Consider the following 25,079-nt stretch of genomic DNA (forward strand, 5'->3'; position numbering starts at 1 on the left):
AATGGTCAGGTCGTAGTATTGGAATATATCACGCCAGTTATACACTTGGCCGCGCGGGTTGGTTGGGAGGCCGCGTGATACAAGGCATTTTCTTGGGCATTTTCTTAGGCACCCAAAGCACGGAACAAGATTTTTTTTATCCCATAATAACAAGACGATAATATTTCTTCGAGGTAAATCCGTCCATACGTCGCTAGGTTGGTCATCGGGCACAGTTATCACATGTTCGCGATGGCTGGACTGACTGCTGATAATATTCATCAAGCCTCCAGGAGTAGCGATAAATCCTTAGAATACAAAGAGCCAACCTTATCGAATATGTTAAGAACTTTGCTCGGCAGTTTGAATGATTATGGTGTGAGGGGAATATAACCCCTCCAGCGCTTTAACGGAAAAAGGGGAAGTGGGCTACCGAGTCTATATGCGAGTAATTAATTATCTAAGTTAGCCAACCAAATGGCATATCTCTAAACTGCTAGTTAATTTTAAAGGCTCTCGTTTTAACTAACGGATCTAGATCGTTTTATTGGCTTATTTATCCTTTAAGTCACAGTGCGACTAGAAGTCAAATAAAACGACCTGTTGGTTCTTGTCATTTTATCTCATATTAGCCAGCACCCTGCGACAGACAGTTTTCCGGTGGTATCAGCGAAAAATGAAATATTACAACGCCTCAATCTAAATGGTTATATCTTGACATGAAGGGGGTTTTCAGAGCGGGGATATATTGCTCGTTTACGGCCTGAGTCTAGGCTTAGGAAAGAATTGCTGTGAGCAGCCAGTATTTCTTTTATGAATGTTGATATCCCTAGCCGCGCCCCGGCCTCGCTATCAAGATGACGCCTTCGTCTCCTATAGAGTCGGGTCTATGTGCGAAATGGGCTTTTAACGCCGGAAGCAACTCTTGCTTCATTTTTTCCAGATTCGGATCGGTTTCGAACCAGGCAGTGGCCAATATTTCAGCAGCATTTGCACAACGCTCGGAGAGATCTTCCTCAGGAAACTTGCAGTAGACATCGACTCGGCGAAGGGTTATATCTGTGAACCCGGCCTCTCGGAATATTTCCGAGGCTTTGTGGAGGAGGAAACCCTGATGGTCAGGCAGTTTATTGTCAGCACTCAAATGGGCGCAGGCTTGGTTGACCAGATTGACTGCCTCATTATCCGGTGCCCCTTGAACTAAAACGATCTTTGCATGGGGCAATCGTGGATCTACGACTCGAGTCATCTCTCTTAGAGACTTCTCTAAATCGTGCACGTAGTGCAAGATCCACATCGAAACAACTGCATCAAATGTATTATCTGGGAACGGTATATTCTCTGCAGTTCCTGGAAGGATCTCAACGTTATGCACTTGGGATTTATTTGAAATGATGGCGTTCCTATCCGCATTTGGCTCTATAGAATAGGCCTTGCCATGACGTTTGGCAATAGCCACTGGCAGTTCTATCCTTTCATCAGCTGTGGGTTTCTTCATAAGGAATGCTCGAACTTACCATCATGCCCACTGCCCACATCTAGAATCTTGTCATTCTTCCCAAGCGCTTCCAGGACAGCGTCAAAGTCATCGCGAGAAAACCTTTCAGCGAAAGGTTGAAATGCTTGTTCGCTCAGTGGATGCGGACCTCTATACTGCGTCGGCATCGGATACGGTCCCAGCAAGGGGTGTTGTGTTGTTCGTTTGGCAATGATATAACAGTGGTCCTCCTTGGTACACAACGGACTCCTCGGTTGGAAAGGGTCCATCTGTGTAAATTCCACCTCCATTCCGACTTTTGCTATCATATCATACCATTCACGCATCGTACACACCGTTCCCTTGAAGCTATGGCCCATGAAAGGTATATCAAGCATATCCATACATTCTCCTGTTTCGGTGTTGGGAATAATTCCAATAACGAGCATGGCCCCTGGATGGAGCCATTCACAGAACTTTAGCATCATTAAAGATAATTCTCTGTGAGAGAGTGCAAATAAAGATAGGGCCGCAAATATTGCATCAAACTGAACTCTGGGTTGGTATGTTCTCATGTCTGCTTTTTCGAAGGAGCCTTTTATCACCTGTTTTCGAGCCATATCAACCATTGTCTGTGAAATATCGATTCCAGAGACATCATGTCCAGCTGCGGCGAGCGTTTGAGAAACTGGCTTTTCTGTTCCACAACCAACATCGAGAACCTTTGTTCCTGGTGGAAGTGTGGTGAGCACACGCTGGATGATCCTGTGCAGCCCCGGGCTATGGGCGTAGGCGTCTTCATAGCTCTTCCCAAGGGCATCGAACACACTTTCTGCGGAGGCAGCCATTGTTAGCAAATAACCTAATGGTGGTTCTTGGTATGTGAATAGAGAAAAGATCCTTTCGTGATGTTGACTTTGAGAAACCAAGGCTGAAATAATCCATTCCTCCAATACACTGACGGCAGCTCTTTGAGGTTTATATATTGTTCCTCTTGATGCTTAGAGTTACACTCGTTTAACTAGGTGAAAGCCAAAACTGGCTGGCCATGTGGCATTAATGGAATAAACATCTGTTCTGAATAGTCAGACTTGATACCCCATAGACGTAAAGGGAGATGAAGCACGATACGGCCATATGTCTCTATCAGGATTGCTATATGGCATTCAGAGCCACCGTCAATGATCAACAAGGTAGTAGTATATACCCATATATTAATCCTGCCTTGGGCACCTGAGCTTGAAGAGGGGCGTATAAATGTCGCTATATCCCTCACTTGTGATGTGGGATGTCCTCTGTCCTACCATGCAAGTCAAACAATGAATTATGTTCAATCTACCCGGCAGCCCAATCACAATTGAGACGGGAGTAGATCTTACGGAAACTTATACAATGGTCGGTAACAGACAAAGAACAAGCCAAGTCCTGGGCAGTTGTGGTATAGTCAGCCCATTCACCTCAGAAAATCCCCGGAATTACGATCCTTCTATTTATTTCTGTATGTGTATTGCCAGGCGAGTTGGTTCCAGTCTACTCCATAGCAGGCTCTGTTTTTCGGTGAACACCTAGTATGTATAACTCTTGAACATATTTCATTCTTATAAGAAGATTTGCGAATCCCTAAATATGATCGATCACTAACATCTTGCTCCTCATATATTATGAAACTCATCTATTAATCTAGATTTTAAAACCGAAATCCCCATCGAAGAGATAATCTACTTTTGCTCCGTAGAACTATCCTCAAATGGATGTGCAGAGGAAAATTCACAAATAGCTTCCCTTGGCCTCTTAAAATCGATCACCTCCCTGACCTCGGCCAATGCACCTCCCAATGTTCGAGCATTCTCCCAGGGGTTTCGCCACAGGTGGTTGCCTGAGAAATGTGCATCCACTTCTCTAGAAACCTGTGTAATCACGCTGCGTAATGCGTAACAGCGGGATGACTCAGGATAATAAAAGAATAAATTTGATATATCTCTACCCTGTATCGCGCAGATAGGAGGCACAATAAGGTAGAGGTCCGTTAGGGTAGGGAAATGTTCGTATAAACCATAGTATTTCAGGTCCAGTAGTGTTGCTCGGCAGCTGGAGAACCACAACTCTAGTGATTAAGAGTAAAGTAAGCTCAGCCAATGGCAAGGTGTTGGATATGTATGGAATGACTCTTAAATCATTATCTGCAGTTCATGTGGGGGCCTGCTAAATGAGGAGAACGGTGTCCGTAAAGTCAGTCTTGAGTTTGTTGACTCCTCTCCAAGCCTTGAAATTCCAGGATCAAAGGGATAGGCCTAAATGTGACAGGGGAGCAAGAAAGACGGGCAAACGGAGTACATCGTATAGAACCCTGCTGTCCGTCGCGGCTGTTCGGCCCTAATTGGTAACAGGGTAACTTGGAGCCTCATCCTGGATAACAGTAAGCGTTGACATCTAACCCTGGTGTTTCCATATCTCTATCAAGGGGGTGGCAGGATATGGTAGCAGGCTCGCAGCCTGATGTACTCCGATGACGGTCGTTGCAGGGCATTCGGGGCTCCTCCTTATAGGTAATTGTGTTATTAAATCCAAATAATCACGCCCTTGCCTCGTGACATGACGCACTACTATGACTATCCCCTGGAAGACGGATTTAAAACCAAACCTCCAGGCGGCAGATATCCGTAACTCTAGGAGAGCATATCATACCGAGAGAGATAACGGCGTTTTATCGTTTCCAGCTTGTTTGCTGCGCCCAAGCCACAGAGCTTCCCTACGCCTTTTGTTGGCTCGTTGTTGACTCGTTTTTTGACTCGTTGACTTGTTGGCTTTGTGGCTTAATGCTTGATGGCTTGTTGGCGTTGTTGCTTTTCTACAACGTGTTATGCTTACTCATCCTGACTCGTTTAAATGGGCTCAATGCACCAATCAGAAGCCGGTTCGCTACTCCACTTGCCCCCGGGCTCCCGCTAAGCTTAAAATCTCTAAAAAGAAGCTGGAAGTTCTAAAATTAAACCTAAGGCTTACCGGGATACGAGCTTGTGCTCTTTCCCCTTTTCAGGATGTTTATGCTATTACAGGTCATAGAACGAGGGATATTACTGTGTTCCGACCCCCATTCGCTAATTATCCCATTCTTCGCCAGTGATTAAGCGTGCGACCTGTGCTTTTTCCTGCCTAAATTTTGACTATGGCCCTAGAGGAGTCAGCGTGCGGAGCATGGTGTCTTTCTACGCGGGACCGCTAGTTCCTGCACTCTCTAACATGAATTTGCTGAGGGCGGAGCCCATTCACACCCCAGATACGAGGCACAGGGCTTAGACCCACGAAAAACAGATTTAAGGGACGGGACGATGAAGCGAAAAGGGTCAAGCGTGCGAAAAGGTCATTCTTTAATACGCGATATACCCCCAGGACGAAGCCGTAGTTCAGCTTGATTTCTTATATTTTGTCGCGCATCATCACCAAGAGGCGCTCGAGAACCGCGAGGGTCAGCTTCTCTTTGCCTTCTTGTGGTAATTGATTGAACAATTATTGATAGCCGCATCTGCAAAAGCGAATACCACTCTCGATTGGAGAGGATTAGCGGCCCGTTTGGTGTGTATGACCTTTTGCAAAACATCTTTCATCAGTCTAAGGGCTAAATATACTGACTGTTACCTCTAGGTTCTATATTGTGAAGCTCTTTTGCCCTTTGACAGCCTTGTCAAAATCTTGCATATTCTCTCAACCGATGTCTGTTTTACCTTACCTCCAACGGTCGGCTGAACCGCACCAGCTTGCCAAACGATATTATTACTATAGCTATGGACCTACGATCGGAGGAGTCATTGGCGGCATCATCTTCTTTATAATATTTATTGCTATATTATTCCGATTAAGGAAAAGAAACACCACCGTTGTCGCCCCATATGTTGCACCTCAAGCATCAGCAGCAGCATCGGCATCCGCGACTTCTGGAGCACAAGGGAACCAAACCAATGTATACGTCATGGGTCAAGGTAGCCCGCTGCCTCCCCAGCCGGTTCCCCTGCAAAACATGACTCCTCAACCTGTACCGCCGAATGGACAACCCTATCCACAGCAGCCTTACCCTCAACAGCCATTCCCTCAACAGCCACAACCTCAAGATCCATATTCTCAACAACCATACCAGCAGCAAACCTATACCCAGCAGCAACAGCAGCCATACCCCTATCCTGCACAATCACCGCCTCCTCAACAGCACTCGCCACAGTATGGATATGCTCCAAATCAAGGCCCCGCGCCGCCCCAGCAGATATATACTCCAAATCAATCAGGTCAACAGCAACACTACTTCCCACGATCACATCCTGATGGCATCTCGAGCCACCCGGTAGAAGGACCACCACCAAGCTATAAAGATCAGCCCAAGGTCTGATACCAGGTTTCTTAGCAGTTTAAACGACCGCTATAAACTCGGGTGGTCGCCACCCTCCTACCTCTTTTATGATGTTATATCCAAAGACATATTTCTATTCCTTTTCTCCTCTACATTTCTTTGGATCATGTTTACTGAAGTGATACTTAATCGTTGGAGCTCGTGTGGGATTCTCGGCATATTGTGTTTGGAGGTATCCTGCGTGTGCCTCCATTCCTTAGATTGACCTGAGGATGGAGGGGAGGAACATGCCTTTAAATGTCCCTGCCTGCAGGTTACTAGAGTGAGAAGCGATGGAGTGTAAGCATGGCAGGGAAGGATAATGACCCATCAAAGCTATTGTCAGCATAGGTCCCAATAATCTAATGAATATTCTCCTTAACATTGTTTATACGTATTTCATTCAGGTATGATGTCTTCAGCATGAAACGATGATGGACTTCTTATCTAGTTCACACCACTGTAGCTGTGGAAGCAAACATGTCTGTGGTCATAACAGAATATTAATAACCCTACTAGTCAACCCTCGCTATGCTTGCAATGACTTGCAAAGCTGCTTTCATATCTTGGCCGCTATATTCAGCATCCACTTCCTTTTCCCAGTCATCTATCCAGGGGGTCTCCGCTCTGGGCCTCTTGAAGAAAAGTTTGTTCTCATGTAGCCCTGGGAAATTAACAACCATACCTGCCGATTCGCTGCTTCTCACGCCCTCCCTTAGATCATACAATTTGATCTTGGTTAAGGACTGAATATTATCTCGAAGCTCATGAAGAACTGATATCCAGTTGTTGGCGGCTAATCTAGCGCGATTGAGTGAAAGAACACGTAGAGTTGAGCGAAAACTGCGAAGAAGGGCAATAACGGTGCCTGACGAAGCGAATAAACAGGATTCGAGAGTAAGCTCTCGCAGACACGGGAGTGTATCCCTGATGATTAAGTGATGAAAGAAGTAGGCTGTCGATATATGCACATCAAAGCAGACATGTAACTTTTCGAGGTTGTTGGCGGCGCGTAGTAGCTCTAGGGTCCAATAGACACCTTGGAATTTTAACTCATATTTGAGTGTGAGGCTTTGGAGATAGGATACCGCAGTGATGAATGTTGGCGTTTCAAAATCGTGGATACTTAACAAATGCCCCTCGACGCTGCCGTGAGCCCAAATATCCGTCTCTGTTTCATAACCGGCTCGTTGACCTAATGTCAGAGACTTGACCGGTAAGCCTCTTTCAGCGATGGCATACAGGATAGTGCTGGCGGCGCTGCTACCACCCAAGGAAGCAGGAGTATCTTGGTCCGTTGGCGTTGCCCCGTAGTAGACCTCAAAAGACCGACAGTTTACTAGGAGAGCCAGGATATCGCGAAGCATCTGTACACGGCACTGGGAAGCAAGGAAGCCTGACGGATATCGATCCCAGAGTAGATCCAGTCCTAGCTTCCCGTGACTCTCGTCAGATATGGAGAGGCACTGGACATAACGGCTTAAATGCGGCTGATCAGCTATAAGCTTGAGCTCTCGTAGGCCTTGGGAGGACAAATCTGTTCGTAAGGTAGCTAGGAAAGGGCCGAAGGAGTGCAAAGTCCTCTCGTACAGGAGCCTGCATGTAAGTCGCAAGGAACGCAAGTCCTTATATCCAAGGAAGCTGACGATTATTCCTATTATTTCGACCGGGATTGCGTAAAGGGCAAAGTTATTACTGGCATAGCCATCGGTAGGCCTGCGCAGTGGGAAGCAATGGGACAGACTAGACTGGCCTTCACGACTGCTCACTGCCATCTTTGCTGACGGCCAGGAAGGTATAGAAGACCGTGCTCGCCCGCTAGATAATGATAGGGTACGTAGTTCCGTAACTCTTCGGCATGATGACTGCTGTACCGCGTAAGATCTGAGCTGGTTCAATTGTGGCCGTCTGCATTCAATCCGCAGACGAAGAATCAGATTATGGGATCACCGCTGCAGGGATAGTGGCCTGAGAACAGGTCGGCGGTTGCTGTCAGAGAGGCCGATTCCTTCGATATCGAGATATCAAGCAGCTGATATGTTGCTTCATTTAGTCAACAACGGTATCCATATGTAGATTCATGTTCGAAGACTGACCAGGAAGATACTCTTTGCATATATTCATCGAGCGTCAACAATAGCACGGTTATCATGGCCAGGGATGGTTTTCTCGTAGTAATGGTAACAACGTCGCAATGATACCCCGGCATAAGAGGTCCAGTCGCTTTAACAGCGGCATCACCGATGCCTCCATCCATGCGCCTCCATGCAAGGCCATCACAAGATTCGCCCTGATCGATCGCTGGGAGGGCTGAGCGTCTGGTACAACATCGGCTTTGACCGTGGCTCGAGAACAAGCTTCCATGGACGGTCGCTAAGGTCCAAAAGCCTTCGCCTACGACGCTTGGCCGTGACATCAGCCTGACATTCTCTCTCCTCGACCGCGAACGCGATATAAAACACTAGTTTGCGCCCCTATCTACCGTCTCACTCATTCTTCGTCGCATAAATACCCGTCGACCGACTATGCGATAGCTCGAGAAACCACCTCCAGACGACTTGGACAGGGAGATACACCAAGATGCGCCCGTTTATGAGCCTCATGGGCGCAGACCCGTCGCAAGACTGCCTCCATGCCTTTGAGACCTCCTGGCTCTTCTCGCCTTTCGTCCTCGGATGCATTCGCGCCCTTATATCCCTCTACTCGTTCACGACCATATTCGTCATCTTCGGCTGGCAGGGCACACATGGCCTGACCGTCAACAGTCGGCGCTCGTTCAGCTACTTCACCAACCTGAGCTACTGGGGCATCGCATTCTACTTCCTTTTCGCAGCAGCTCACAGCTTCCTCTACTCGCGAACGGGTCGGTCGGTGTTTTTTGAGAAGACACCGCGGTTCCTGCGTGCGCTGCACAGTCTGTTCTATACGACCATCGTTGTCTTTCCGTTTATTGTGACAATAGTCTATTGGGGGTTGCTATTCGAGGCACCATGGTTTCCAGAGATGTTTAATGGCTGGTCTAACGTATGCCTTCTGCTTCTCTTGAAAGAAGATGGACTTCACTAATCTCCTTGATAGGTTTCCCAACATGCGATGCAATCGGGGTTTGCGCTTTTTGAACTAATCTTCACGGCAACACAACCTCTTCCGCTCATCCACCTCCCTTTCCTCTACCTCCTTCTCATGCTATACCTGTCTCTGGCATACCTCACCCGCGCGACGCAAGGGTTCTATACCTACTCCTTCCTCAATCCGGGAGTTCATTCCGAACATAGAGGTCGCGTGGCTGCGTACTCCTTCGGGATCGCAGCAGCTGCCACTGTTTTGTTTGGCGTATGCTGGTTTATAATCTGGCTTCGAAGGCGTCTAACGGGCGATAAGAGAATACTCGCCACACCATCTCGAGGCACTGAAGATGAAGAGATGAGGGTAAGGAAGTGACCATACCACTTTTCCATTTCAGGATCTTGCACCCGCTCGGGGAAGGAGAAGATACGATATAATATTCACTTTGACCTCAACTATCTTCTATTTGATAACTATTTATCCGCGACTTAGCGTTTTCTGCGTTCTAATATTGTTGCTGGTCGATGATAGGAGATACCATACTCCCGTGTTCCCCCAGGTTGATACTGATGGGATTCCGGCCCCAGGGTAATGATTATTTAAGTGGCTTCAGACTTAATCTAGGACACCTATTTAATGTTTAATATTATACCATACTCTCACTTCTCCTAAGAAAACCCGATTGCGGAGGGATAGCATCCCATATCCTTGCCTGTTCATGCATGCTTTCACCCTGCGCGAACTCCTGAAAGCCACGTAGAAGCGAGAACGCCACAACGGGATGTTAGCTTGTCGCCTGGGCCTTTCTGTTGATAGAGCTGAAGCAGACTTTGCCTATTCGTCGACATTTGGACCAAGGAAGCTGGAATTAACGAGGAGGCGGCCCGTTGTCTTGGTCCGCTTGAAGCTCCCTCGGCCACAATGCTGGACGTGAAGTCATGCATGGTTATAGCTGACCCCTATCCTTAAGAATGGAATTCTAACATGCCCGGATACGACATTACGAACCTATCCGAAGTGTCAAAGAGTGCAAAGGACCACTCTACAGGGTACTTCCTATCACCACATGGTAAACGATGGTCCCAACGAGATCACTTAGATTATATTAGTCACTAGCTATAAACAATATCATAACATTATATATACGGAGTAGTATCCAGACGATTTCCCCCAGAACGCCTCGTTCGGATAGTGAACATGCGAAGAGATGAGAGACCAGCCAATGCATGAAATGAGAGATGTGACAGGAAGAGGGGATGATAAATAAAAATACATAGAGGGGGGCTCATGTCGTGAAGCGGATAAGCAGAGACTTTCAAGCTCCAAGAACTCTCTCCCAGCCTGTTTCGCTGCTGCTCGCGTTGTCTTCATCGAATGCGTCATTAGGGGCAGCGGGGGAGCCTGGTCGCAGACCAAGTATCCAACCAACCACTCCGCCTGGAATTATTTGGGCAATTATACTGTAAGCGATAGACCCTCGACCGACATAAATGGTACGAGGCTTTTTCTTCCGCCATCCGAACAAGTTTTTCTTTGTGGGAGCAATTGCATCGAATATAGCATAGTGTAGCTCCCTTGCCGGGCTTGAATTCGGGGCAACGTTCCCTGAAGATCCTAGGCGATAATCAATACTCGAGAGATAGGTGGATCCGTAGAGAGCGCGTTGATGAGGCTGCCATGCAAGAACCTCTGTTCCTTTATTATTATGTCTTTGGCCGCTTCGATATTGGCGGCCAAAGTCCAAGTTTCCAATTTTTATCTCGATGACATCAATAGCACCACTAGATTTGCCGTTGGATGAAACTAGAAGATTCAGCTCCTGGCGTAGACTTGTAGCGAATCCTGATATTGCTCGTGTTGCTGCTACTTCGGGGCTGGCAAATGGCGCAGAAAGTGCGGATTGAATCGTTGGAGAGATAAAGACGATAGAAGGGGTGTTTGATTTTAGTGTGAGGAGCGGTAGGAGGAATTGTGTTGTGAGAATTGGGTATAAAATATGGGTGTTGATGGTGTCGGCCCAGCTTGAAGCTGGTATCGCCGCGACGGGGCCAGTGGGATAGTTTAGAGATGGAATGAGGATAACGGCGCTCAACTGGCAAGTGTGAGGTGGCATTCCATGCAATGGAGCCTGGGCATTTGTGATAAGAGATTGGATGACGTAGAGAGAAGGGTGTATGTCAGATGGGGTTGCTGGAGACTATAAAATTGGTTAGATAGAGGCTAGATGGAGATGATAGAAGCTAACACCTACATGTGATAAATCGAACCATAACGTCCGTATGTCTTCTCGTCCTTCACTCTCGATAATCTGTTTTTCCTCCGTTGAGGTCGCGGTAATAAAGACAATGTATCCACGTCGTTCAAGGTCACAAGCAATAGATCTCGTCATCGGCTCATGCGGCGATCCAGAAATGACTGTCAATCATCAGCTCATCTGAACATTTATGGGCCAGCTATGGAAGCACTCGATACATACCAACAATCTCCTTTCGAGCTCCGGTGCCCGCTCGCCGAGCTCTTCTCTTCTTGACGTGAAATTTTCGCTGTCCGTATAACATAACACCACCTGTTCCAACGAATGCCAGAGCCGACACGGCTAGTACTCGATGTGCCGAAACCCAGTCCTGACATCTCTCAAACGTAGATTTCGGAGGAAGAAAAACATCTGGGAAGAAGTTGGGGTTGGGCGGTGGTCTTATGGACGACGGTATCCATGTCTGCTGCGATAGGGTTTCCTGAATGTAGGAAGCTGCTCGTTCAACATGACTATCGATCGAGTCTGCGAGTTGGGATGAGTATTTCGTTACTTCATTAGGAACCCATGCAAGCTAATAGCTAGGTCAGTATATATATGTCCATACGTTCAGTTACCTGCTCCGAGGTAAAAGAATACTCACGTAGTTGAAGAAGAACTGGTCATCGCTCGTCATCTTGCTGTCGCTTTTGCGCTGATCCGTATATAATCGCAGCTATCAACCCCCGTTCTTCTCCTCGTGCTCACAAGTTGAAATTATCCAAAAGCTCTGAAACTCGACTATGATGTTATGCAACAGATTCTGCCGTCCTTTTCCGCCATCGGGGCGGAACAACACAAAACTCCGAGATCGCGCGATAAGATAAGATTTTTCTCCTATTTGGAAGGCCGCGTTGGCTTGGATAGGAGCCTGAGAAGGCGAAAGAGGAAGAGAAGAAGGCCCTGGAAGGGTCGACAGCGGCGGTTAATTATAGAGCAGATAAATAATGGGATGACAAATGCTCTGATGAGGTTTGGCACTGACTAACCGCTTTGCTTGTCTCTGTTTCAATGCTTACAGATTCACTGCCTGCTGCTTCCTCTACGCGCCAGCGTGTCCAGATATTTATACCCAACGTCTGCACTTGATTCATGCTAGCTTTATGAGCTGTGGTCATATTCTCCGGCCTGATATCACGCAAACTAAAGATTTTAATACCATTTTACCTCCGGACGGCGCGAGGCGCGTATTCTTAGTTATCCATACGACAAGATGAGGGAGCTGGATCCCCTCGTGTCAGAATATCAGCATGAAAAGCATCGGCCCCGTGAGGCAGAAGCCCTGATGACGCTGCGGAAGATTGCTTCTATGGTTAAGCCTATTATGCGCCAGCGGATGTGGAGAGTTGGAACGCTGTGCGAATTCTATCCTTCAACCCCGAATTTACTAGGCTTGAATGTGAACTACGGGGAGAAGATATGTATTCGGTTAAGGCAACCATATGATGAGAGGCAGTTTCTTCCAATAGAACAGGTAGTTGATACCATGCTTCATGAGTAAGTCGGACAGCCAATACTAGAGCCTACGTATCAGGAGTTGAGCCGAGCTGATTGTAACTAGACTATGTCATATAGTTCATGGCCCGCATGACCAAAAATTCCATGCGTTATGGAACCAACTACGCGATGAACACGAGCAGCTACTTAGCAGGGGCTATACCGGAGAAGGTTTCCTTTCAGATGGCAAGCGGCTAGGTGGTTCACGGATACCGATGGACGAAGCCCGTAGGGTTGCACGAGCAGCTGCGGAAAAACGTCGCGTATTGACTGTTGGCTCTGGCAAGAAACTAGGAGGCGCGCCGGTTCTACCAGGGACGGATATGCGGAGAGTCCTTGCCGATGCAGCTGAGAGACGAACAGTAGTCACCAAGGGGTGTGCCAGTGGAACTACTGAAGGTGACAGGCTTGCAGACGAAGCTACTCGCAATGGTTTCCGAACAAAGGCCGAAATGGATGATGCAAACGAGAGAGCAATTATGGAGGCGTACATTGATCTCATTCAACAGGAGGAGAAGGAGCAGTATGGGAATTCTTATACGCCTCCTAGTTCATCGAACCCTGCCGGCCCTCGGTCTCAACCACAATACCCCACAAGTTCATCCTCAACGGCCCTACCACAAATATTCTCCTCCGGACCTCCGCCGTCAGATCTTACTTTTGGTTCATCGACCTTGGATAAAAACGATCAAGAGCCGTGGACATGTTCCATGTGTACCTTCGTTAACCGACCTCTCTTCCTTTCTTGTGAGGTGTGCTCGACCGAACGTGGCCAGCGAACTAATGCACCGCCTCCTCCCTCCAAGTCGAACCCCAAGCCAACCCCCGCCAATGGGTTCACTAGGCCAGTAGCGGCCTCCTCCTCTGCAAGGGATAGCAGGATGAAGCCGCGAAAGTCCGCTATTAAAGCTATAATTGACCTAGAGAAGAACGAACGACCGCCGTCAAAGCGGTCTCTTGGATGGGTGTGTCATTGTTGCGGCGCCTTTATGGAATCGCAATGGTGGACATGTTCTGCTTGCGGAACCATGAAGCTATCGGACTGAACGTCCATTCATGCTACCATCCCCTGCTCGTCTTCTACAGGCTACCTGATATGAAATATTACGAGTTTCCTACGCTGGTTCTTTTGCTTTTTGGGACGCTAAATTAGATATCCATGTGCGAATGTCGGGCCTTTTCTGTGTATCTAGCCGAGAATCTACTCCGTACTATTATTGTTTACATATTGTGTATCCACATGATCGCACTTCCATGCAAGGAAGCTCTGCATCTCCCCCCTATAGTTATGTTAAGACTGTTCATCCTGGATCATAGTCTCTACTGTAAGATCTACAAGGCACCATGTGGAAGCACGGAGCTTCCTTCACATGGTGTCCTGCTAAATATTCCGTAGCAACCTTCAAGACAGCTATTCGTGCTCACGCTTCCTACATACATGCGTCCAAACATAAGTATATAGAAGCTCTTGTTGACCCGCCAGTGTCCATGGGTATGGGTTCGGCATGGACCGCTTGGTCGACCTTGCGTGCGGGCCGAGGTGCCAAGGCCAAAGCTACCACACGTCAAGAGCTCAAGTCGGACAGTCCAGAGTCATACATAGTCTACTATATCACTATGCACCTATGTACGCTCACACTCGGTTTGGAGTGCAAGGCTGGCCGTTACATTCTGCAGAACCTACATTCAGTCCGTCCAGCACGGCTGCCGTGTCAACGTGGTTCAATCTTTGGTAACTAACGAGGACGAAACTCTCCAACGATGGCAAGGCAGAGACCAGACAGCTCACACTGCATACATGCTAATCGACCGGCAGTAGGATGCATATTCAACTAACTGACATCGGAATACTCGAAGCGATGGGCTTGAGAGCCGAAGAAGAAAGCTTCGGCGACGTCCGTCCCAAACTTCGAAATGGAGCTCAGATCCGCTCTTCATGCACCAGGGATTCGTGCCTACTCCTGGGGGATCAGCCACTAAGATGTCGATTATGATATGGGTGACACTCCCGCCAGCCTACCACAGGCCTCTACAGAGCTTTAGCAGCGATATCACCTGATATTCGTATGTTTATATTTTGAGCTTCGTATATTATCACCGATAGGTCCCTAATGCAACTTTGGTCCCACCACTCGCACATGTTGATAATAACGCGGCTTGAGTGGTTCGTCTTCGTTAACTTTGCGGGATGAATTGCTGGAGAGCTCTAGCATGTTGCCATTGATCGACGGTTCCCCTCCATTTACGGACTTCATCCCATGGTCAGGCTGATTCGAGACATATGTATTCCGTCTGGTTACATAGCTATATAAGGGTCGATGGCCTTGCTGGCGTTAGCTGGTATCCAACAAGCAAGCAGCATACAATCCATTCAATACATTCTTCCGAGTATTCTCTCAGACCCAACCAGACAAAATGAAGTTCCTCTACCTCTTCTCCCTTGTGGCCGTTGCCACCGCTGCCCCAGCTACTCTGCAGGCCAGAGGTGCCACGACCTGTGGCAGCACCTACTACTCTTCCAGCCAAGTGACCGCTGCTAGCAATGCTGCTTGCGGCTACGTCCAAAATGGCGGCACCGCCGGCGGCTCTACCTACCCCCACGTCTACCACAACTACGAGGGTTTCTACTTCCAGGGCCTCAGCGGTCCCTTTTATGAATTCCCCCTCCGCACTTCTGGCGTCTACACTGGAGGTATGTGATCGATTTTACAGATATCAATTAAGTAGATATACAAGATGCAAGGGTTACTGACAATGTATGATTAGGCTCCCCCGGCGCCGACCGTGTCATCATCACCGGAAGCTGTCAGCAGGCTGGTCAAATCACTCACACTGGCGCTAGCGGCAGCGGCTTCGTTGCCTGCTCCGGCACCAGCTAGATCCATGGGACTGGGAAGACTGATGTTAACTATCTCTTAACTGAGGTGGCTAACTAAGAGTTGGTTGGGGAATACTTTATAATCTCCTCGGACTGCAGAGTAGAAGCGGCAATGGTTGCTTCTCATTTGAATGTTGTGTTGCGAGATTTAGTATATGTATATAGCCAAGAATTTATGAACAGCTTTACTCATGACTGAAAATTTCAAATAGCGCTACTGGGACTAAATTCTCTGTCAATGGGGTGAATGGCCCGTAGAGAACTATATTGTTGTCGGATCTAGATCTATCTTATTTGAATTACAATCTATACGTACACACTTCTTTAACAACCAATCACCTACCAGAGGCACTTTGCTCTCCCAAGGTCTGGGAGGGCCCAATTTTACATCCACTCATTGCACAATATCGTCGGCCAACGACTTTCGAGGTAGAAGTAGAAAGGCGTGATAGTGGTTCTCTGGAAACCCTGAAGAAAAGGCCCAGTATTATGCAAGTACTATCAGCTCTTGTTCCCCTATATTCAATAAGCAAATTCACTCTAACACTCTGACATATCGGCCTCACGTTCTTTACTCTGTAGACAGTGGTATGTTGTATCTTGTACAGAGTGTTGATAAATAGGGGGTACAGAAGCATGGCGGTACTGGTACTGGGGTATATACTCTCCAAGTGCTCCCTACCACCATCAAGCCGGGCTAGCTCAATCGGTAGAGCGTGTGGCTTTTACAGTATACACGGTCTGACACCACAAGGCTGCGAGTTCGAGCCTCGCGTTCGGCTTTCTTTTTTTTTCCCTTTTTCTTTTTTTCCCTCCTGGGTATTATGTAATTCCACGTGACGGCTTGCTTCACATAAAAGTCGCTTGAGCTTTTTGCATTTTTACAGTCTTCACTTCCTCGCTTGTCTGGCTTCCTCACACAGTCCTTGGACAGCGGTGTTAAGCTGGTTGATGAACTAATGAATTAGCAATGTAAGTCAATTCTGCGCGCTCTACACTCCCGCTTTGCACTTCATTCCACGGTATGAAGGCCAATGCTGTGTTTTCCAAACCATACACATCTTTTATATGATGAATACCACACGAACCAATTACTTTAGGAAGAGCCGGAAGAGGTATGACAACCGTTACCCTCACAGGAGCGGGTTAATTTATTATTTATGTCGTCGATGCTTAGAAAGGTTCTGCTGAAGAAAGTTTGTGTATGGTTTTGGAATGGCTTTGGACTTTTTCCTCTGTTCTGTCATTCACCCACAATCGACGACCTTTTGTTTGGTCTTGCAGGATGCTAATATGCCTTCTGCCTTAGATATGTTCGCTAGTTGACTGCTAGTAACGAAGTCAACGAGTGATAGGCGAGCTGGATGAGTCGATATCGACCTTATAATGATGTCAGGAAGGAATGGGATAGCGGAGGAGACTTACGTCCAACCCGTTTCGAGATTGCTTGACATTTTCTTCAAGTCGCACTAATATATTTAGTTATCGGAGAGTATTTAATGAATCTTGATAAACATACTATTTTATGTACAACATTGTATTTCTATTCAATCGAATTTGATAGATATATTTTACAAACTCCATCCAATTCGCCATCTCGTAAAACGCGAAGCCCAGGAATAAAAACAGCTTTTTGGTATCCCACCCCAATGCATAATGATTGTAATTTCCACACACGCCTTTATGCTAACTTGCAACCAAAATAATGATATGGTTAACCAACAACAACTTGCCGATATCTTTCTCAAGCGACAGACATATACTGCCGCTTCTTGACTCCGGTCTGCTTCTGTTCATCCTGCGCCCACAAATCTTCATCAACATAATCAGATTTGCTCTTTTCTCGCACCTGACCGCCAATAAACTGCAGAGCCGCGAGGTTGTAGCCCATTTCATCCTTTTGTCTGTCTAGAACTTGGCGAAGGTGAGAACGAATCGAGTCGAGCATTGGCTTCATCATTTTGCTGGTGACAATTTGGGTATGATGCGTCTTGAGAATGAAGAATAGTACACGGCAGGTAAGCGGGATATCCCATCCCTTTCCGGCCCATATGTTCACAAATGTGAAAAGGGCTGGCAGTTTGGTGAAGGGGAGGACAAGAAGGGCATCCTGTAGTGAGGCAGCGGGTATTTTCCGAACAACGTTAAGAAGATAACACTCGGCGGATATATTTCCAAGAGCCAAATATTGTGGGTGTCGGGTAGGGGGTGCAATTTTCTTCTCCTCGGCGTCTCGTAGCAGTGCGAGGTCGTCCATACCAAGATCAAGCGCTTCAATGATTTTCTCTCCGGCAGTAAGAGTCTCGGCTGTTTGTTTGCCGGCTGCCACAGCCTCCGCCTTCTCTTCATCGTCATCTTCATCTAGGGACTTGAGCAGGTTGTCTTCGTATAAGGTTTCCATCTCCTTTTCTCGCTCTTCCTCTAAGAATATTTGCTCATCCGTCTGCTCCCAAAGTCGGATACTCTTATCGTGACTCGAGGTGACAATGAATTCTCCGCAGTGGCTCATTGCCAAAGCCCAGATCTCACCATGATGACCACTCAGTTTTAGAATCTGCTCAAATTTATCGCCGTCCCAGTACTTGACCACTCGATCCTTGCCTACGCTGAAAAAATTGTGACCATCGCCTTCCTTGTTGTGAGGCATAAACGCAACAGCCATGACACTGTCCTGGTGGGCAAAGAAAGATTTGTGGCAGTCACCGAAATCAAGACCCCATAGTCGTACGGTCTTATCAGCTGAGCAAGTCACAATCATCTTGCTATCATGAGAAATATCCATATTCAAGATGGGTAATTTATGGCCATAGAGGTTAAGGAAGAGTTTCAGTGAGTCGACGAAGAAGACTTTAACAGTGTTGTCCAGAAGTGAGACAGCCAGCAGACGAGAATCAGGGCTGAAACGAAGACTGAGAATGTCGTCTGTAACCTTCAGAGTTCTCGTGTGGACGAGTTTTAATTTTGGGGTAGTCCGTTTCGTTCCGAGAATCTCCTCTTGGACGACTTGGAAGTTCCAGAATTTGGCAGTCTTGTCGGCACTTCCAGTGACCATAGATTTTCCATCTGGGTGTGCCTGAAGTGACCAGACGGGGCCGTCGTGTGCTTGGATTGTATCCAACAACGTTGAGGACGCGATATCAAATACTTCGATTTCTCCGTTCTTGTTTCCGACAACCACGATTTTATCACCTGGTAAGAAAGCAGAGCAAAGTGCATAGCCGCAGTCCAAGGTTCGTAAACATGTCTCTGTTCGCACATTCCAGATTTTGAGACTTCCGTTTGACGCAGATGATACCATTCTATCATCGGAGCTTAGAGCGAGTGAACGAACATCCGTTCTGTGGCCTGGTATATCAATTGATAGCACACGGCTGTAATCGGGCTCGTCCTTGTCCTTTGATTTTTTCTTCTCAGCTGGTGTAATGCTGTAGGTTTCCAACTGATTGTTGGTTGTAGCCACGAGTAGTTGCAATCCCTTGGAACCCATCCAGTCAACTGAAGATACTTTCCCCCCCGTTCGAACGATAGTATGAGGCACAAAAACCTCCGTTATTGGAGCAGAGGCTGTAGAATCAGCCATATCGATATCCGCTTCCGCCCCGCCTTCTCCTGCTTTTTCTCGAGCCTTCTCTCGTTTACGTTTGCGTTTCCTTGCAAGGCTCTTTTGAACCTCTTCGTCACTCTTTATTCGCCAAACCTCTGTCGACTTTTCGGAACCATGGAGAGCGACATAATCTAGTTGTGGGTGGAAATGTATGCCGATCGTTTTCTCCTTTCCACTACGGTACAAGTTGCCCCTGTCAGTTAATACCTTGGTGCTGTTTACTTCGGCCTTCCCCCTTGCGAGTTCCTTGATCGCATTGGCATCAATTGACCATACTCTCAGTTCACCTTCATTCCCTCCTGTAATGCAACCGCTTAGGTCTGGTGAAAGACCTAAACTCCAGCACTCGCCATTTCCTTGCGCAATATGGGTTTCGATACAGTGTTGAGAAGAGAGATCCCAAACTTTGATCAAAGAATCCTTTCCTGTACTTAACAAGAAGCCTTCATGCTGGCTAAGCGCCAGAACTTCGGCATCATCGGCGGCATCGGTGGTCAAAAAATGAAGCGAGGTAATTTGATCCGAGTGCCCACGCAATTTCACCAACCCGACCTCGGATACCAAATCCCAGAGTATAATGTCCGTATCCTTTGAGCCGCTTGCGACACGGGTGCCTTGTCCGTCAAAGACTAACTGTGTAATAGCAGATTTGTGGCCATTGAAAGATATCATTACTGTTGAGAATTTTGAGTCCCATACTCGTATTGTACCGTCCTCGTAGCTATAACCACACAATCAGTACTGGAGCAAGATAGATAGTATAGAAGCTCGCTTGGAAGGCCATACCCAACTGCGAAGATATCTTCGTCCGTCTTGCTCTGCGCAATCGCCGTCACTTGCGCCGTGCAATCAGGGTCACTCCATTTCGAGAGTAGATCACCCTTCTTTATATCCCAGCACAAAACATTTTCTCCAGCGCCCACTACTGCACGTCCAGCACCAGTTTTCCTCGCCGAATTGGAGGTTTTCTCATCTTTTAGCCATACCGCATTTGCCGAAGCGGAAGTGACCAGGCCAAATGTCCTTGAAGCCTCGAATTTCCTGAAGAAAAAAGGTATTAGCAACAATTAGATGTAGCATACGAAGGGGATAAACGTACAAGTATGACTTCACCATTTTCTCTCACGGTAGAGAAAGATTCGACACTTGCGCTCCACAAGCTTCAATCTCGAATGCGCAAAGAAATATTTACATGGATAACTAGCTGCGGTCGCCTGGATAGACCAATGTAGCAAGTCTTATGATTACGTAATCCGGTCGACAGTGAACGCATGGCACAGCCCATGGAGAGGTATCACGGTGCATTGAAACACGATCTAAACGCTACTTATATGACAGCTGCGAGGCGCAATTATAGGAATTGATTTCATGATACTGCTCCCTTGAAAATGCTTCTGCTGGATTATCACAACGTCCTCATACACTCGCTCCTAACTGAGCGGTTCTCTGGGTAAATACCCCACTCAATACTCGCTGCCTTGATATAGGGAATAGGACTGACAAGCAACTGCAGAGCTCCCCCCGCCTCCATAGACCAGGTAGTCTCTGATTTCGACGGTGTCACATTCCACGTTTCCACTCCCGAAACTAAATCAAGAATCCTCATCTCCATCGCCGTACGATGCTTCCGTGAATTGGTACAATATGGGGCACAGGGTGTCCTGGAAAGAGAGTATGGGCCATATATCGTATCCCCGGAGCCTGGATACGACTTCTCTATTTTGATAGACCTCGATGCTCTCCCAGCTGAGCAGGAAGCAAAGGACGAACTGGTTATGAGCATCTCTCTTCTCAAACGAAATGCAATGGCCTCGCCCTTTGAGAAAGCATTTGAGGAATTCCAGAAACTTGAGGAGGAATCCAATAAATACTCGCTAGAAGCTTTACCACAACAGTTGAAAGATGGCGGGGAAGTAATGACTGTTCATTACCGAGATGAGGAGGCCATATTTGTCAAGGCGGGATACGATTGCGTCACCGTTATATTCAGCACAATCTTCAGGGACGAGACAGATAGGATCTTCGGAAAGGTATTCCTTCAGGTACGTTTTTCCAATACCATTACTTACTACATATATCTTTTTAATTTTCATCTGACCCCACGATAGGAATTTGCCGATGTCCGAAAGCGGGCTATACAAAACGCCCCTCAGGTCCTCTTCCGCAACGACCCTCCTCTAGAACTCCAGGGTATTCCAGGTCTCAAAGATGCTCGAAATGGAGAAGTTGGCTATATTACATTCGGTATACTTAATACCCTAAGCTACGTGCCTGAGTATAACTTTGGCTAATAATTGATAGTTCTCTATCCCCGTCACCTCCTACCACAGAAACGCGCAGAAACTATCTCCCACATACAAACTTTCCGGGACTATTTTCACTACCATATTAAAGCTTCGAAGGTTTGTTTGAAGCCGCCTCTGGCTAAGTTTAATAGCTACTGACTCTTTTATTCAGGCATATATCCACACTAGAATGCGGAAACGCACAGCAGATTTCTTGCAAGGTAAGGACGGTCATATATAAGGATCCTGAAGGTGAACAGAAACTAACACTCGATTTAGTTCTCAACCGTGCGAGACCTGAAAACGAAGAAAAGGAACGAAAGACTGCCAGCGGGAGGACATTCCGTGTCCAGGGTTAGTGGAAATAACCTGATAATGTCATGTCTTTCTCCAATATGTGCTGCTGGTTCTTCAGCGCTATGATGACCATTCCCGTTGACTTACACCCCATGCAAGTACAGCTTAAGTCTAGTTAAATACCATGTATCCTTCCCCAAATAAAACCATTAAGGCTCCCGGCCCTCTTGCTACATTATCTCCGTCTTGAATCTGCCAACTATATCCTTACGTGTGTCAGTTATGTCGGCTTGACTCCCAAGACGCGGTATCATAACCTCAATGCTAGTTGATTTGGCCTTTACTGTAAAGGGCACCCGTGGAAGCTTGGCCGCCTGATTGACGAGTAAGTTAGAAACTAAGGGGCCTATTATACATGATATCAATTAGCAGTACTTGGGTTGACGTGCTCGTTATAGTAAAAAGGAATTGACTTGGTGATTTGAAAACACGTTAAGCTCAATGCTTTATATGTGAATTGCAATGTAGCTCAATACGTATAGGCAAAGCCTGTTCAAGTAACAATTAAGACTAGTATTCACTGAATGGACCAGACATTTTGGAGGGTCAAAATCGAGTTTGTAGTTTAAAAAAAATCTTTAATTAAGAATTTAATTGTATCAAAAAAGCTATTGACAAGTGTGATAACAAGCATGATGAATGGGGTTTGTTAGCCCATCCTCCCATTGATCTCTATAACACTAAACCTTGATTCCTAAATAGGAAACCCAGGTGAATCCATATTCCCACGATGAAGAACCAGCCACCAGCCCCCGGATAATATCTCTCTCTTTCTCTCTCTCTTCTTTCCATCATGAGCACCTATCTTCTCTCTAACCTAGAGGTTTCTGTTCCTCTTCTCGGTTATCGAATTTCATCGACTTCTGACACTCGAAGGCACCCCCTGCGTCGTTTCGCCTATCTACTTCATACAACCTTCCAAGTTATTCCGTGGCAAGATATACCCTGAAAGAAAATGGAGCTTCTCCAGCCAGTGAGGTATATTCCTGGGTCAACTAAAGCTGAATATTGTGGCCCAAAGCCTCTTTCGGAGCGCAAAGCAGAAAGGCATGACAGAGTCGTTGTGGCGTATTCCAAGATATATGGCGTTGCGAAGATGATAGCTGAAATTCTGGGCGCCTTTGGAGCAGAGGTGAGTGAAAATAGCGACATAACTACCTGCAACATGCATCGGCTAACAGTCAGAGCATAGCTTGACAATACGCCGACGGATATCAAATTCCACATTGCTCGAGTTGAAACAGAGTTAACGCAAGCATCACCTTCCAAACTACTCTCAGCAACGGAAGACTTGTTCTATATCTTACTTGCAAGAATAAAGAATGAAATACAACGGATGGAAATCAACGAGAGCTTCAAGTTCAATTTTCGCCATCAGAAAATCAACCCTAGGTTCCTTGAAAGGAGGGGCCTGCCAGAGCGCTGGCATCTGAAACTGATATTCGATGCATGTAGACGACTGTTACTATCAGAAGAAGTGTGTGGGGTCCTCAACACGGAACTCATTCGACAGCAGCAGGAGGAATATATGGATCAGACCATGCAAATGGGCGAGGCGGCAGGTTACTTCGAAGATGATCCGATAGGCTACCGTCGATATATTCAGAGCCTTATCACAGATCCAAACTCGCCATACCGAATCCAATGGAGTGGGCTTAACCCTGTCTATGATGCTGCCCCAGCGATGATATTCGCAACCGTGAATGAAAAGTATCTGGATATTCTAGCACGAGAGAAGAAGCAAGGCAAAAGCTCCTCTCCCAAGGTTCGATCCCCTCCACCAGCATGGAAGTCAAATCCAATCCACAAGGAAGAACGACGGATACAAGCAAACAGGGATGCAGCATGCGCCATGCTTCATGGTATAACAGTCGGCGAATTCCGACGCCGGGAAGGTCAAGAAAAAGTGCGTGGATATATGCAACATAACCTCTGTGTTTGCCTGGAGCTCTGTACCTGTTCTCGCAGATGTACCGTTAAGGGATCGAGGATTTGCCCATGCACCAGTAGGATGAACCTACTTTACGAGGAGAATCTTGGCCTTAGACGGCCATTCATTGAGAGGTGCGCAGATATGGCTGTCATTCTATTCGAAGCACTATCTGCCACCTATCAGGGTATCGGTGTACTCCAGATGATGCACTACTTGAATAGGGGGCTGGAATACTTTCACGAAGAGATCACACTCTTCCGCGACAGCTATTGGAAAGCAGCTACTCAAGACAACTGCCTCTTCGACTTCACAAGTGAGTTTCAGTACCGACAACGAATCAGTGAAGATGCATTCCGGCGACAGGATTGATGATGATGTTCGATGATATCCTTTAACGACTTTATGACTTGAACGAGGGAATGAACGGAAGTTACGGAGTTGGCTGGTCTGCTTTCAAGGTTATTCAAAAATAAATGAAATCATGCTTTGCAAATTATGTATATGTTAATTCCTTTAACTCATTGATGACTGGATTGAAATATTTTAATATGACATTGAAATATGAGAATTAACTTGACGTCCACTTGCCCAGGTGGTGGTTGCTCCGTCAAGTCACGTGTACGTCAACGTCAGGGGATATTTGGACGACAAGAAAACAAATACTGCGAGACTCCCAAAAACCGTCGATGGCTATGTTTTTATCATCTGACAGGTTCACCATAAGAATAAGGCCTCGACCTCCGTCCTGGAGCAGAGCTCAGGTGGAGATGTCGAGCCTGTTTAAAACTATGGCATTTTCATGAAGTGTAGGGCGATGAGAGATTATGACAACTTGTGGTTGTGGTGCTTGGATTTATAGGAGATTTAGGCTATTCTAGAGTCTAAAGGCAGTTCAGTAAGTGCATACAATACAATTGCCAACATTAATGTTGACTGGTCCAGGTATGTCTATCGTTCAAGCAACAGCACTAAGCTCGTACTGACAAGCCACAATATTTACCACAAATAGACCATCCCCGAGACACCAGGGTCTCCAGGAAACTGGCTTTCATCTCGGCGTTCTGGTCTAAATATACCCGAGAAAGCGCGAGCGCTGGACGTGTCAGACGTGGTGATGCGTTGTGTGCATTCGCCTGGGGTATGCATCTGTGTATGCATCTATATAAATATCTATCCCTGCATTGGACGTCCACCGCGTCCGGAACCAATCATGGGCGGCTAGACGGACCCGTTTTATGTCTTAGCTCGTACCGCGACTCCAACATCTTAATCCAACATCCGCGTCCAGCTGAGACAACTTTTGAAAGCCATGACTTTGGATAAAGGACGGTC

At 46.9% G+C, this 25,079-nt stretch overlaps 9 protein-coding genes and 1 non-coding gene across 10 annotated transcripts; 6 read left to right on the forward strand and 4 right to left on the reverse strand.

The window, feature by feature from the left end:
* Positions 1–808: 808 nt before the first annotated feature.
* On the reverse strand, positions 809–2,304 carry GIQ15_03302 (methyltransferase; the record flags this gene model as incomplete). The annotated part of the gene is made up of 2 exons (XM_033550719.1): positions 809–1,446; positions 1,497–2,304. The coding sequence occupies 2 exons, from the start codon at positions 2,302–2,304 to the stop codon at positions 809–811; spliced, it is 1,446 nt and encodes a 481-aa protein (XP_033407880.1).
* Positions 2,305–5,421: 3,117 nt separating this feature from the next.
* GIQ15_03303 (uncharacterized protein) lies at positions 5,422–7,201 on the reverse strand (the record flags this gene model as incomplete). Its single annotated transcript, XM_033550720.1, has 2 exons — positions 5,422–5,809; positions 6,351–7,201. The coding sequence occupies 2 exons, from the start codon at positions 7,199–7,201 to the stop codon at positions 5,422–5,424; spliced, it is 1,239 nt and encodes a 412-aa protein (XP_033407881.1).
* A 1,213-nt stretch (positions 7,202–8,414) lies between these two features.
* Positions 8,415–9,275, forward strand: GIQ15_03304 (uncharacterized protein; the record flags this gene model as incomplete). Its single annotated transcript, XM_033550721.1, has 2 exons — positions 8,415–8,858; positions 8,913–9,275. The coding sequence occupies 2 exons, from the start codon at positions 8,415–8,417 to the stop codon at positions 9,273–9,275; spliced, it is 807 nt and encodes a 268-aa protein (XP_033407882.1).
* Positions 9,276–10,215: 940 nt separating this feature from the next.
* GIQ15_03305 (uncharacterized protein) lies at positions 10,216–11,830 on the reverse strand (the record flags this gene model as incomplete). Its single annotated transcript, XM_033550722.1, has 4 exons — positions 10,216–11,097; positions 11,152–11,315; positions 11,377–11,728; positions 11,798–11,830. 4 exons carry the CDS (start codon positions 11,828–11,830, stop codon positions 10,216–10,218), a joined length of 1,431 nt encoding a protein of 476 aa, XP_033407883.1.
* Positions 11,831–12,406: 576 nt separating this feature from the next.
* On the forward strand, positions 12,407–13,736 carry GIQ15_03306 (zinc ion binding protein; the record flags this gene model as incomplete). The annotated part of the gene is made up of 2 exons (XM_033550723.1): positions 12,407–12,614; positions 12,769–13,736. 2 exons carry the CDS (start codon positions 12,407–12,409, stop codon positions 13,734–13,736), a joined length of 1,176 nt encoding a protein of 391 aa, XP_033407884.1.
* Positions 13,737–15,105: 1,369 nt separating this feature from the next.
* GIQ15_03307 (guanyl-specific ribonuclease F1) lies at positions 15,106–15,569 on the forward strand (the record flags this gene model as incomplete). Its single annotated transcript, XM_033550724.1, has 2 exons — positions 15,106–15,382; positions 15,457–15,569. The coding sequence occupies 2 exons, from the start codon at positions 15,106–15,108 to the stop codon at positions 15,567–15,569; spliced, it is 390 nt and encodes a 129-aa protein (XP_033407885.1).
* Positions 15,570–16,259: 690 nt separating this feature from the next.
* GIQ15_t0021 lies at positions 16,260–16,350 on the forward strand. The gene has a single exon. It is a non-coding gene; the product is annotated as a tRNA-Lys (tRNA).
* Positions 16,351–17,312: 962 nt separating this feature from the next.
* GIQ15_03308 (DOM34-interacting protein 2) lies at positions 17,313–20,288 on the reverse strand (the record flags this gene model as incomplete). The annotated part of the gene is made up of 3 exons (XM_033550725.1): positions 17,313–19,893; positions 19,959–20,213; positions 20,272–20,288. The coding sequence occupies 3 exons, from the start codon at positions 20,286–20,288 to the stop codon at positions 17,313–17,315; spliced, it is 2,853 nt and encodes a 950-aa protein (XP_033407886.1).
* Positions 20,289–20,560: 272 nt separating this feature from the next.
* Positions 20,561–21,816, forward strand: GIQ15_03309 (ARP2/3 complex subunit; the record flags this gene model as incomplete). The annotated part of the gene is made up of 6 exons (XM_033550726.1): positions 20,561–20,622; positions 20,686–21,214; positions 21,281–21,416; positions 21,474–21,574; positions 21,630–21,678; positions 21,737–21,816. 6 exons carry the CDS (start codon positions 20,561–20,563, stop codon positions 21,814–21,816), a joined length of 957 nt encoding a protein of 318 aa, XP_033407887.1.
* Positions 21,817–22,769: 953 nt separating this feature from the next.
* GIQ15_03310 (uncharacterized protein) lies at positions 22,770–24,116 on the forward strand (the record flags this gene model as incomplete). Its single annotated transcript, XM_033550727.1, has 3 exons — positions 22,770–22,946; positions 23,007–23,720; positions 23,931–24,116. 3 exons carry the CDS (start codon positions 22,770–22,772, stop codon positions 24,114–24,116), a joined length of 1,077 nt encoding a protein of 358 aa, XP_033407888.1.
* Between the last annotated feature and the right edge of the window lie 963 nt (positions 24,117–25,079).

This window comes from Arthroderma uncinatum (genome assembly GCF_011692745.1).
Source record: "Arthroderma uncinatum strain CBS 119779 chromosome Unknown scaffold2, whole genome shotgun sequence".
Classification (NCBI taxonomy): Eukaryota; Fungi; Ascomycota; class Eurotiomycetes; order Onygenales; family Arthrodermataceae; genus Arthroderma; species Arthroderma uncinatum.